The sequence below is a fragment of the Populus nigra genome, chromosome 5, assembly GCF_951802175.1.
Source record: "Populus nigra chromosome 5, ddPopNigr1.1, whole genome shotgun sequence".
Classification (NCBI taxonomy): Eukaryota; Viridiplantae; Streptophyta; class Magnoliopsida; order Malpighiales; family Salicaceae; genus Populus; species Populus nigra.
The window spans coordinates 3,995,723-4,008,814 of record NC_084856.1 but is presented as its reverse complement, the minus strand read 5'-3'; the positions used below and the strand labels follow the sequence as shown (position 1 = coordinate 4,008,814).

The following is a 13,092-nucleotide window of genomic DNA, read 5'->3' as shown; positions in this document are numbered from 1 at the left end:
AACAAATTCTCCAGTAGAATGAGTAGGAGAAATATCAGTAATTGGACCGAAATCCTCAATAAATAAGGAGATAACAAAAATGGAGGGATAGAAATTATGTTAAAGAAGAGAACTGATTCACCCGAGTCTTCTGCTTCATTCATTCATTCATTATAATTTTTCTCGTATCCTTCTGTGTCCATTCTATTACAAGATATAGCTGTAGTGACAGTAACATTCTTCCAACATCTAAGGAATTCTGAACACTAATATAACCACATGCGGCCATCTTCTAAAGTTCTACTGAAAGTAAATGAAACATAAATGAAAAACGATGTATAGCTAAGGATAAAACGCTGCGTATGACTGAAGATGAAACGTTGCGTATGGCCCTTCAAGAGCCACAATGGTCAGCTTCTGCCCTGTCGATTCTTTACCTCCCTTCTTCATAATTCAAGTCTATTTCCCTCTTCTGGATTAACTCGCAAGTCGCAACGATAGCATATTCAAGTGGCTTCGAGTCGCGTACGCGCTGGAAGAGCAATTTTAATTTTCCCCTCGCGTCTCTAAATTTAAAAGATTATTATAGGCCCAACATTAGAACAAACAAACAAAATGACGAGTGCAGATCAAATTTCAGATCTGCGAATTCTTCAATGATTAGGCTTCTTTTTCTTGCAAGATCATAATAATATTTACAAAAGGTGGGGCTACAGGCACAGGTTTGCGTTAACTAAGCCCCTAAAGTTCCAGATCAGGCTTGCATGGGCTAAGAGACGATTTGAATCCAAGAGCCCTATTTGCTCGTATGCTTTCCGATAACGACTATGAAAGCACACGAAGAGAAGAGATTGGTTAATGGGGCCTGAGTTGCAGCTAGGAAGTAAAAGACGGTGGAAAATATAGAAAACAAATAGCCACCACCCCCTAAAGATTGACTCTTTCTTTCTTTGTATACAGTGGTTTGCGCACCTAACCCTAACAGTTGACCCCCTCTCCATTACAGCGACATGAAAAAGCTAGGAAAACAACCAAGATCTGCCATTCTACTCTACGTCAAAATAATGCCACATCTGATGCGCATTATTATTTATATCAGTGATGAGCCACGTTGCAAAACAAGCAATGAAGGCTAGAATATAAGAAACCTTGGTATCTTGCCGAAGAATGATGCAAGAACCAGCGCCTTTCACAAGGGCAAAGCTCCTGAATTTAAGCTTTTTTTTAGCAGTTATTTTTTAATAATCAATTATAAATTATTCTTTTTGTTGAAGTTCATGTTCATGTCATTAAAAAGGATAATCAGTTTTCAAACAAGATGTTCAAGTCAAAAGAGACAGCAAGCTTGAACATAGTTTTGTCAGCAAATTATTTTCTTCTTTATGGGGAGAATACACACTGGCTTCAATTGTAAGATTAGAATTCTTTTGGTTTACTTTTAGACGAATGTTGTTCACTCTCTCGTGGGGGGAGAGGTCTTGGGTTTGAACCTGGACTTCGGTGAGCCAAGGAAACATGTTCGAGGAAAAACTGAAAAGCAATGAATTTTTAAACGCGAGGTTAAACCTAAAGTTTGCACCTAAAAGCACGGTTATTTCGTTCCAGGAACCTGTTTATTCAACAAAAGCTACCGTCAAGCATTTGGAGACAGGATTAGTGCGCCATTATGAAATAAGGAGACACAGCAAAACATTGACCCTTTCCTCGCATATAGTATTCACTGTTCAAATGACATGCCTAAAAAGGTTGGCGACTTTCTGTTCTTCTTTTATGGCAGAACAACAGGATGAGGAAACAGCCATTGTACCATTCTTCCTTATTTTAATAATATATCTTATACTGGGGTTGGCGGGGAAGAGGGCATTAGTCTTTGAGCAACCAGTGAATAATGAAGTACCAACACAGAATGCCTGATTACAGGGGCAGGATTGCAGGACCGGTGGACATCAAGGCCTCGTTTGAACAAGAATGAGCCACTGATGGTCTTCAGGTGTAAATCACACAAGTCATTTGTCAAGGAAACTTTCTCAGTTAAGTTATACAACTAGGCAAAAAGAAACACTAAATTAACTTCTAAAAGAGATTCGTTAAATTGCAATAATACATTTTTGTAAGGCAGCTTGAGGTCGTGTTCATGATCATAGCGAGTATAATTATCTGAAACTCAAAAGAAAGAAAGAAAAAATGAATCTATACTCTACTTTTAAAGGAAATAAAACAACAAAAAAAATCTCCCTCCCGAGCACCATGTGTACAGTTTGTTTCCTACCATTAGGAGATTCTATTAGGATGTCATACATCTGCACAGTTCATTGGTGCATACCCCAGCCTAGACTTCTTGGTGTCATACAAAACGTGGAAATTTTGCTGCTGATAGTTGCCAATTATTGAAAGAGCGGATCGAGGAGTCCCCAAAATTGCCAGGCAAACAACTTCCTCTGGATCAAGCCGGATGAAGTAGTTCTCGACGGGGAAATTCCAGACTGCGCCATCAGCAAACAGAATGCCGAAATCGGGCAAGTCTACCTTCTCAACACCAGAGACATTGTAGCAAGGATCCAAAATTGGAAAATCTTGTACAATTGGATAGCCCTTCACCTTCTTAACAAATGCATCCTTTATAATCTGATAGGCTGGTTCTGTGAAATAACTAAGTGTGGTGCCGGAATCCACAATTGTACCCCCAACACCATCCGAGGTCATATTCCAAGTGCTCTCTGGGATGTTCAGCACTTCTCCTCCGACCATGATCGATTTTATTTGAACGTAATAAAATGTGTCTACTGGATTTTCTTTGCCCCCAACCAATGTAGTGAAATTCAATTCTGGGTGATTCAAGAGGTCCTTATCCTCGCCAAAAATCAACTTGCTGCTAACATTAGTGTCACTATTTCTGTCAACCAGGCAATACGAAAACGAGTGACCATATAGAGACTGAAGCTGGGACGAGAATGAAAGAGGCCCTCTCCCAAGTCCTAACAATCCTGAGGCCCCATGGAACAAGCCTCTATTCCAATGACCACAGCCAAACATAACATTCTCCACTCTCTTAAATTCTGACTTCCCGGTAGGCGATGTGAGATTAACCGTGAATGTTTCAGTTGCAAAATCACCGGTTGTATTAGAGCTATCACCGTACCAATAGAAATAAGGGCATGTCTGATTTTCAGCCTTGCAAGGCAGAGGAGGATCAGGAGAAGAAACCAAATGACACCGAGGATCATGGCAACCTATATTCCTAAAGGAACTAGACTCCTTAGGATCGTAATAAGGTCCATTTTGCTCAAAACAATCATGACAAGGAACGCATTGAATCCAATTAAGGTCACTACCAGTATCAAGAATCAAAGAGTAGTGTTTAGGAGGGGTACCGATAAACACATCCATGAAATACTCTCCAGAGCCAAGGGTCACCCCTGACTCCAAAGTCGCCATGAGCTGCCCGGAAAGTCCAGTTCCGTAAGATTCAGGCGATGCTGCCGTTGCAACCACCGTCTTGATTTGCTTTTCCGGCCGCTCCTTATCTTTGTTTAGCCTGGAAATGTCATTTTGATTCTTCTTCTCAATGATCCTTGTGTGGAGAGTCTGAATTCTAGCCAAGTCCCGGTTCGTGGATTCCACGAAAGATTCTTTGCCCTCAGATTTTCTATCCTTCGACCTGTGCTTCAAGTGGAGTTTGACCGTCTGTTTAGCCTCCTTTTCCTCTTCCCCTCCTTCATCGTCGTCGTCATCATCTTCAAGAAGATCAAAATCATCTTGTGAGACTGTTGTCTGTGATTGTTTGACTTTCTTTGAAGTATCCAGGTTACAACCTGTGTTTGTTGTTGAAGAAGAAACTGCATTGAAGCTCATATGATCAGGCAATTCGATGCCGGCAAGAGTAGAGATGTTGGATTTAACATTCTTTCCGTGGTCATGGATTCCGGCGATAGCTTCAAAAGCACCAGAGAAGAATAAAAAAAGAACAAGAACAATAAAAGACCTGGACAACATAGCAACAATCCCTTCTTGTTTGGTCCCAGAGGAAATCCCACATCAATCAAACAAGAAGGCAAGAATGCCAAGAAAGCTCAAACAAGAAGAGATATATAGAGCAAAAATCAACTGAAAGCTTGAAAGGTCGTTGGCTTAGGGAAGTGAAAGAAAAAAAAGACAAAACAAATAAATCTACGTCTGGTAATGAAAATGTTGGTTAATGCAAGTATCTATTTATGATACAAAAGAAAGGAAAAGAAAAGGGCTAGGGATTAACGTTGGAGGAGAAGAGAAGTCTTGCTTTGTTTTGGTGGTCTTTGTGAGTTCTAAGTTAGACCGAAAGATTAGACTTTGAATATTACGCAGAGCCTCTGCCTACACGCGGTTTGAATAAGGAAAATCAAAAAGGAAAAGAGAAGGATAGTATCCAATTAATATTATTATTATTATTATCATTATTATTATTTTACCTGGTCTTCTTTTTCTTGTCGGGTTTTTTCCTCTCTGCTTCTTCTTTCATTTCCCCTTCACTATACTTGTAGATTTGTAGTGGATTACAGTTACGCAAGCCGGCAGAGACACTGCTAATATTTTTTGTTTTTAAAAATATATACAAGTTTTTTTATATTTTCAAATACTTTTAATAAGCTAATATTAAAAATAAATTTTAAAAAATTAAAAAAACACTACTTTAATATGTTAATACCTTAAAAAACAACTACCATTTTAATCTTCTTCCTCTGGCGGTGAGTTTTGACTTTCTGAAAGTGAAACCTATAAGTTTGAAAGGAAAGAGATGCAAAAAAATCTGTGTATTCACACATCTTCGTTGTACCGAAGAAAAGGTGAAAAACAGCTTCCATGGGACAAACCATAAAAAGAGAAAAGCATCCTTTTCTTTTATTCCTTATATTTTAATATATTTTATTAACCGACCACAGTATGACATTTATGGTTCAAAAATAATTTTAAATCTAAGCTATTTATTTATTTATTTTATATGTATGTTGTTGCTAGAAAATTCAGAAATTTGCAACGAAAAAAACCGAGCAGATTGTGTATAAAAATTGTTAACAAGGACAGGCACATAAAAAATAAAATAAAATAAAAAAAGTAGTTGAAGTTATTAAACGCTAACAACTCAGAAAAGGAGTGGTCAGTTCTCAGTTAACACGCAGAGAGAGAGAGGTTGCCAAAATCTAACTTGTCTTTTGACAGGACGGATGACTCCGTCGCCGCGTGTAATCGACACTGCGCGTGCGCATACACGTGCCTCAGAGATAAAAATAAAAAATAAATAAAATAGTGCTGTCAGAGGATACCGTCATTTGTCTTGAACTCCGTAGTAAAAGGAGTTCTAACAACGTTAGTAATCTGGCACTTGAACCCAGAGTCAAGCTGGGGTTTGTTCAAAAATAATTTTCTGATACATAAATCTATTTGCTGGCCTACGATTATTTATCTGTCCAAATTAATTAAACTAGTCAGGATTAGTGCTGTGTGGTTGTTTTTTTCAATTTTAAATTTGAATTTTGACACTGAAAATTAATATAGGGACAATTTTGTTTTTCAAATTCTATCTTCATTTTTTAAACTAGAAATTAATCCAAGAATTAATGTCAGGAATTAATTGTGACTAATTCAAATTAATTCTAACATTTGTTTTTATCCCTAATCTCCTAGGGGTGGGTGGGAGGATTCAGTTTTATATGGAGGAAAACATTATGTCCTCTCTTCCCTATTCTTTTGCTTTCTAGTTTTATTTTTATAAATAGTTGCGCATAGTATTATTATATCTATTAAAAAAAACAAAGTTAAACTCTTCAAATATTTAAGAATTACAAAAATAAAGTTTAAAACCAATTCAATAATAATAATAAAAAAAAAAAAGCAACGAAGATCAACCAATTTTTAACTCATGAGAGAAGAAAATTTGGGAGCCTTCTATAACTCATGAGAGAAGAAACTGTCAATTATATATTTCATAAAATACCCCATAAAAAACTAAAAAAGACATTATATGAGTAGCAAAACGTGTCATAATCCATTTTTAAAAATATAATTTCCTTTTCAAAATATATGTCTCAATGAAGATCAACCAATTTTCATAATTTTTTGTATTTTGTTTCATTTTATTTTGTATGATAAAATAGATAAATAAAAATAAAAAATATTAAAATAAAATTTTAGGGAGTGAAATGAGAAGAGAGAAAGAAAAAGGAGCCAATATGGCTAAGGACTAAAATATAATGGAATATCATGCAAATAAGAAAAAAGAAGGAGAAGAATCAAATAAAATTACAAAATTATAGGAAGAGATCCTACACAATTAAGAAAAAAAACTTTTAATTAATTTGGACCACGAGATTTTCTGCTAAAAACATAAATTGTGTAACTAAAGAAAACAAGCCAAGGCTATACTTGGATTCCAAATCACTGTCTTAGGTCCTGTAAACCTTTTACCTCTATAAAATCTCTAAAAAATATTGATATTGTAAGCATTAATAGTTATCAATCACTAGATCCCTAACTTGCTCTGCACGGCTAAAAACACAACATTAAGTTAAGGTAAAAATATTTGTGTATACGTATAATAAATACTTTTTTCATTAAAAATAAATACAAAATAGCCTATCTTTTTCATTAAGTTAAGACAAAAGTATTTATAAGCCTTGATTGAGAGTCCATTCTTTCATGATGTTGTTATTGAAATCTTGAAAGAGTACTTGTATCGACATGATTTGTATCAATTAACATACAATGTAGCCTTAACGATAAAAGATATGGTCCTTGAAAAGAACTTTTTTTTTTTCTTTTTTTGATCCAAAATTACGCAAATAAGTATTTTATATACATTGGTCTATATTTTATACTTATTTCTTATCTAATTTATTTGTATGTTACTCTCTTCTATACATGTTTATAATTCTTCAAAAATAATTGGCTATACTAAACAATTCCAACAATGGAAAATAAGGTGCTAAGTATATACATTTGGCATGACGTTTTCTTTTGAAGAATCTAAAGCAAGATTTCATCCTCGATTTCAACATAAGCTTAAGAAGACAAATTAAGGACTGCATCAGAGATAATCTTATTAAGCGTGCTGGAATTTGGATTAACTGGTCGTTTCAAAAACATGACTTAATTAGGTCCATGCAATGAATTCTCTCTGAATTTTTTTTTCCTGAAACACAGAAACACAAGTGGCAGAATGCTAGTACATGGCGTGCTGCATATATACGAGGGGGGACATCTCTTTTTAATGGTTGCGTCGATGAGAGGACAACACGGATCGACCTCAATTGATTCTTAGCAAGACTTTGAAGAAGAAGAAGAAGAGGATCGACCCTAAAAGAAAAAAATATGTCGAATTACACTGGTCTATTCTCTTGAATTGATGTTCCAAGGAAACCGAGAGGAAATAGAATTATTCTAAGGAGATAAAAGCGACTGTTTATTCGTTATAAATCGGTCAGTCACTTCACGATTTGACACGGTTCATTTTCTATTTGAGGAAGGTAGACTAAAGGACTTGCCTCCCTCGGCACCCAACTTAAGGTTAGAATTTTTCCTGGCCAAATACACGACTTGCATCGCCACACGGCACCCAACTAGATTACGGCTCACTTGTGTGAATGCCTGGGCGATAATTGGCCTCCAAATGCGGGAATTGAAACCTGTGACCTTGAACCTTCAAACACTGTGTCGTGGAACCTGTGCTGGGGTTGTACGAGCTTATAATTTACCTAAAATAATCATTACAAAGCATGAGGAGTTCGGACTTCCATTTATGTGTGCTGGAACAGATGTAGATTTAGTTGGAACGCCGTTGAAACCATATTTCAAAAATTTGATTTGAGCTGCTGTTGTCTAGAATTATTTAAAAAAAATAAAAAAAATTACTTATCATATTGTCAAACACACTGCGGTGGAAAAATAATTACAAGAGCAATGCGAGAGGGGAAAAAAAGATTGGAGAAGAAGCAACAACAATAATGATGTGGTAGGTTTATGACTTAATTATCAGGTAAATTCAATGAAAATACAAAACAAATGCTGAAATGCCAATGCATCAGGCATGACGATATCGAAGTGGAAGTAATTTTCTTAGTATTTGCCGTCCATTGCAAGCTCGTGAAAGGAACCTTTGGTGCTGCCCTGCTCTTCCCTGATTTAGCTAGGCATTGGTGAATACGGATGGACTTACTTTTCTTCTTTTGACTCCATTTGTTTTTATTATTTTATTTTATAAAAATATATCATATAAGTTGTTATTTTATTTGAAGAATTTCTTAAACGATTTTTCTTGTTTTAAGTTGAATATATTATTCATGGTTATAAATGAAATAATATATGATTGTCGAGATTTATTGCAGGAATAAGCCAGCGAAAACAACGATCAACCCATATATATAAGTTCTTTAAGTTAAAACAGTATTTACGGAGCTCATTTGTTGTCTATATTGGTATTTACGATATGCTTGAGTACTGGTGTGTGTGTGTGTGTGTGTGTGTATCGGTATCATATGATTTTTCCTCCATGGTGATTATATTTAATTTCTTAATTTTATCCCTCTTATTAAATAGAAAATAATCTAAAATAAAGGGAATGTTCGCATTAATTTTTCTTTGGAATGTCCAGAGACTCGAAGGCCAATGGCAATGAAATACGGATTTAGAGGAAGAAAAGGACTCCAAGGGAGGTTGGGAGGGAGAGTAGTCTGCGGCAAACATGAATGCCGTAGCAGCCATGAAATTTAGTTTATGCGTATAAAATAATTATCTGGGTGTGAATTTTCAACTATCAAATCTGGTTGCTTAGACCAATGAATTTGCATAATTGTGGACTCCGAAGAATAATAACCACATGGTGTGTGTGCATCGAAAGGGGAAATAGATGGCACCGAAGTACCCATAGGTCGTGTGGCATTGGTACATAGGTTTTGTCTCCTTCACCCCTTGTTTTTCATGACTGCTCTTCTTTTTTTTCATTCTTATATATATTAAAAAAAAAAGGAATTATTTGATATCATATTAGTTTTATGCTGGGAAATTCTACGACGCACAAGAAATAATCTAGAAATGAAAATTGCAAATGATATTGAGCGTCCCGGATCTTATCTCTACATGTAAACAGTGTAGTAGTTGAGAAAAATTCCTGATTTTTTTAGTATAATGTATAATATCGATACATGACTCCTGAAATATACACGTCTTATTCTGTTTGTTCTGCCGTTAGTATGGAATATTATTTAAGAATTTGAAGATTAAGTTATTTGATTCTAACATACCGTGATGGACTTTATATTTCAACATGAGCTGGAAACCCACTTGCGTTGATAATGAATGTAGACTAGACTGCTAGCTGGGTGTGTAACTTGTTCTTGTTCCCTTCCAAGAGTAAACACCAGGGGAGTCTATGAATTGTCAAAGTGAAATAAATACGCACGCTAATGGCCATTGTTTTCATGAGTCGTGAAGTTTACTGTGAAAATCTTAAATCAATTTCTTGGGATTTTAGTCAGGATCAGGACTCCCTACTACTAGTTGCGTAGATAAGTGCAAGGCTACAGTTTATTCCTGGCTTGTGATCAAGAAAAAGATCTCGGATTCTCACCGCCGGGTGAGAAAGTGGACGAAAAAAGAAAAGAACTTCGGCATGCCATTCCGAAGGAGTGGAAGTTTTTGCGAGGTTGCTCTTCCATGGTATACGTGGAATTAGTTTTTTTATGGAATCCCTTGGTTATTCCTGGAAGAGGACGAAGAAAAACCTACGGTCTATCCAATAAATAACCATTTAATAATTCAAGAGGGCTGCGATTTTAGAATATGGCCATCATTACAGAGAAAGGGTGTTTAAAATTAATAGAACTAACGAGTAATTTTAACCTGAAGTTGATACACGACCCAGTCATGCAATTGAAAATACAGTGTATATACCATATTGTATTCCATGAATGATACTGATGCCTTACGAACGACTGGCAAGCAAGAAAAGGACGGAAAGGGTTGTGGACTTCTGGATTCACACACAAAAGTTGGTGGTGTTGTGGGATTCCCAACACGCAATCACGTTTAAGTTTGGCTCAAAGACCCATCAGAAAATTAAGTAATAAAATATTATTCAATCCATGCAAGTAAAGATCGAGGAAGTGCTTGTTTCGAGGTGGAAGCAAAAGATTTTGAAAATTGGAAAATCTGGTGTGGAATTCAATCACACACAGAGACTTGATGCTTTGTCTGGAAAGATTAAACTCTAATATTTGATTTCAAATCTCCTCGTCTTTCCATCCCATCAACATTTCTACTGGTTCGTCGGTTTATCTCAATACGTTTCGGCCGGAAGTGATAGTCAAACAAAAAAAACTGCTCCAAAGTCGTAGCCCTTGAAAGAGAGATGTTCTCTGGGGTCTGCTCTATGTTCTTAGCGTTTTTACCAGAAATTATATGAAAAATAAAAAAATGCCAGTTGTTTGGTTTACCCTTACACGTAGCTGTCAAGTGGTCAGAAGGCAAGCATACCTTGTGGATCAAGCGATGGGAAAATCATCATTACTACCGTTGAAAATCGATCTTGCATTTTTACATTTACGTGCATATCGCATGGTTTTTTTCCTTGTTCTAATAATAACTTCATTTTTCAGCTTATGGATTGAAGACATTTCCGGTCACGCAGGGATGCGCTGTTAATTTCCTCCCAGATTCTTTAACAAAAATAAGTAACGAAAACGAAATCCCCACAAAGTCGTCATCAAAACAATTTCTTTTATTTTTTTATATAAATACATCTAAATAATAATAAAATACTCAAATAAAATATAAATCTAATGTGTTTTCAAGAAAAACAACTCTTTTAAAACACAATACCAAACAAACAACAAAGAAAAAAGCTAACAAAACAAGGAAATTAAAAAAAGAAAAGAAAAGCTGTGCCGAGAGTTATAATCTCATAGATGGCTCCTTGAAAGAAAGAAAAAAGGAAAAGAAAACTACGCTTAGAGATACCATCTTAATTAGAAAGTATTTGAAATTATGGTATAAAGTTTTCTTTTTATTTAAAAATATGTTAAAATAAATATTTTTAGATTTTTTTTAATTTTTAAAATTATCACATTAATATTATCCTAAAATATTAAAAAATATTAATTTAATATATTTTCAAACTAAAAATACAATTAAAAATAGAATGGGAAGTTGTGACTTATACGGTAGGCTACTTAAAAAAAAAAAAAAAAAGAAAGCTCGTACTTGAGTGATTTGATAGTGGGGACTTCGCCATGTTATTTTCAACTCGTTGACTAATATGGCTGGCTTCTTCTTCTTCTTCTTTTTAGTGGTTATCCATTCGAATATAAAAACAAATTTAATTCTGCAAATTTAAGGGATATATATAGCTATAATATTACTACTATGTACAGATTAATTAATATTCTAGAAACAAGTACTAATTACTTTTGTTTTTGCAGCTGCGTGGCTGTGTTTTTTTAAAATATATTTTTAGATGATTTTGATAGACTAATATAAAAAATTAAAAATATATATTATTTTAATATTTTTTAAAATAAAAAATACATTAAAAAAAACTGTTAATAATCACTGTTTAGTATTAACAAATTTAAGGGGTAGAAATAAAATGAGTGTTTGGTTAATATGATAATGAAAATAATTAAAAATTAAATTTTAAAAAATAATTATAAAAGTAAAGAATCGAATTGTGTTTTTCCCTTCTTAACATAATTTCCCCCTTGATTTCATACATTTTAATAATTCGACCTTACAGGCAGATTCTACGGCGTACATGGTAAGTGCCACCCGTGCATGTCCCCGCTCCTTCGTTAGTAGCTGCTGCATCTGGGAGGGCGATGGAGTGGAGTTGCTTCATCAGAGGTCAAGTTATGCCATGGCAGTGTTTCACGCTGCGTTTTAAAAAGATTTCATGAAAAAGTTTGAAGATTTTTTATTTTTTTATTTTAAATTAATTTATTTTTTATATTTTTAAATTATTTAATATATTGATATCAAAAATAATTTTAAAAATAATATAAATATATATTATTTTAATATATTTTAAAATAAAAAACACTTAGAAAAGTAACCGTTACTACATTTTAAAACACGATCTTAATATGTCAGTGCATGTTTATTCAGTATAAATCCAGTTTTAAAAAAAAATAAAAAAATTTAGATTGAAATTAATTTTTTATTTTGAATCATTTTAATATATTAATATAAAAAATTAAAAATATATATTATTTTAATACATTTTTTAATAAAAAATATTTTCAAAAAATTTTATTACTACAATACCAAACAAACACTCCTTCAAATGACGAGCAATGTGGCAATGGTGGTGCAGATTATTTAGCTAATAAAGTTGAGATTATTTTCACGTGTTTCAAGAAAATTTAATTTTTTTTATTTAAAATTATTTTTTTTTTATTTTTGAATTGTTTTAATATGCTAATATTAAAAATAAATTTTAAAAAATAAATTTTTTTAACATATTTTCAAACAAAAAATACTGTAAAACATAATTATTATCGCTCTCAAATACTCCTTTAATTATTTGTATGAATATACTATTTAACCTGGTAATTAGTAATACTTGTATTAATTAGCACATAATAGCAACGATTGCAGCTATAATTCAAAAATGAAGTAGCGAATTAAACCTAAAATCGTTGAGACCAGGTTTTTCTTAAGGTCACCACCCCCCCCCCCCCTAAAGGTATGTTTAAGAATAAGTCCTTGTTCAAAAAACCTCCAGCCAACATCAATCCTCTTTCATTTCAGACCAATACCCTGCAGAGTACAAACAGACACCAACTCAGTGAGTTGGAGTTTGATCTTCTCTTCAAAACATCCATCCTAGCTAGAGAATAAAAACATTGAACTTCATCACTACGAGGGGCAATATGAAACTTTGACCAATCTTAACTCAGCCACGCTTACTTAAACGACACCACGTGGCAGCTAGCCTGTAACTTGACATGGTATCAAGTGACTTGTGATGGGACTTCATACCCGAAATTGTATGATTATGATGACAGAGAATAATTTAATTTTTATTTTAGGTTTATTTATTTAATTTAATTATTATTAAATATTTTATTTAGTTGACTATAAGCTTTATCT

At 33.9% G+C, this 13,092-nt stretch overlaps 1 protein-coding gene across 1 annotated transcript; it reads right to left on the bottom strand.

Annotated features, from left to right (window-relative positions):
* Nucleotides 1-2,045: 2,045 nt before the first annotated feature.
* On the bottom strand, nt 2,046-4,350 carry LOC133693602 (aspartyl protease family protein 2-like). Its single transcript, XM_062114845.1, has one exon. It carries the CDS (start codon nt 3,970-3,972, stop codon nt 2,272-2,274), a length of 1,701 nt encoding a protein of 566 aa, XP_061970829.1. The 5' UTR covers nt 3,973-4,350; the 3' UTR covers nt 2,046-2,271.
* Between the last annotated feature and the right edge of the window lie 8,742 nt (nt 4,351-13,092).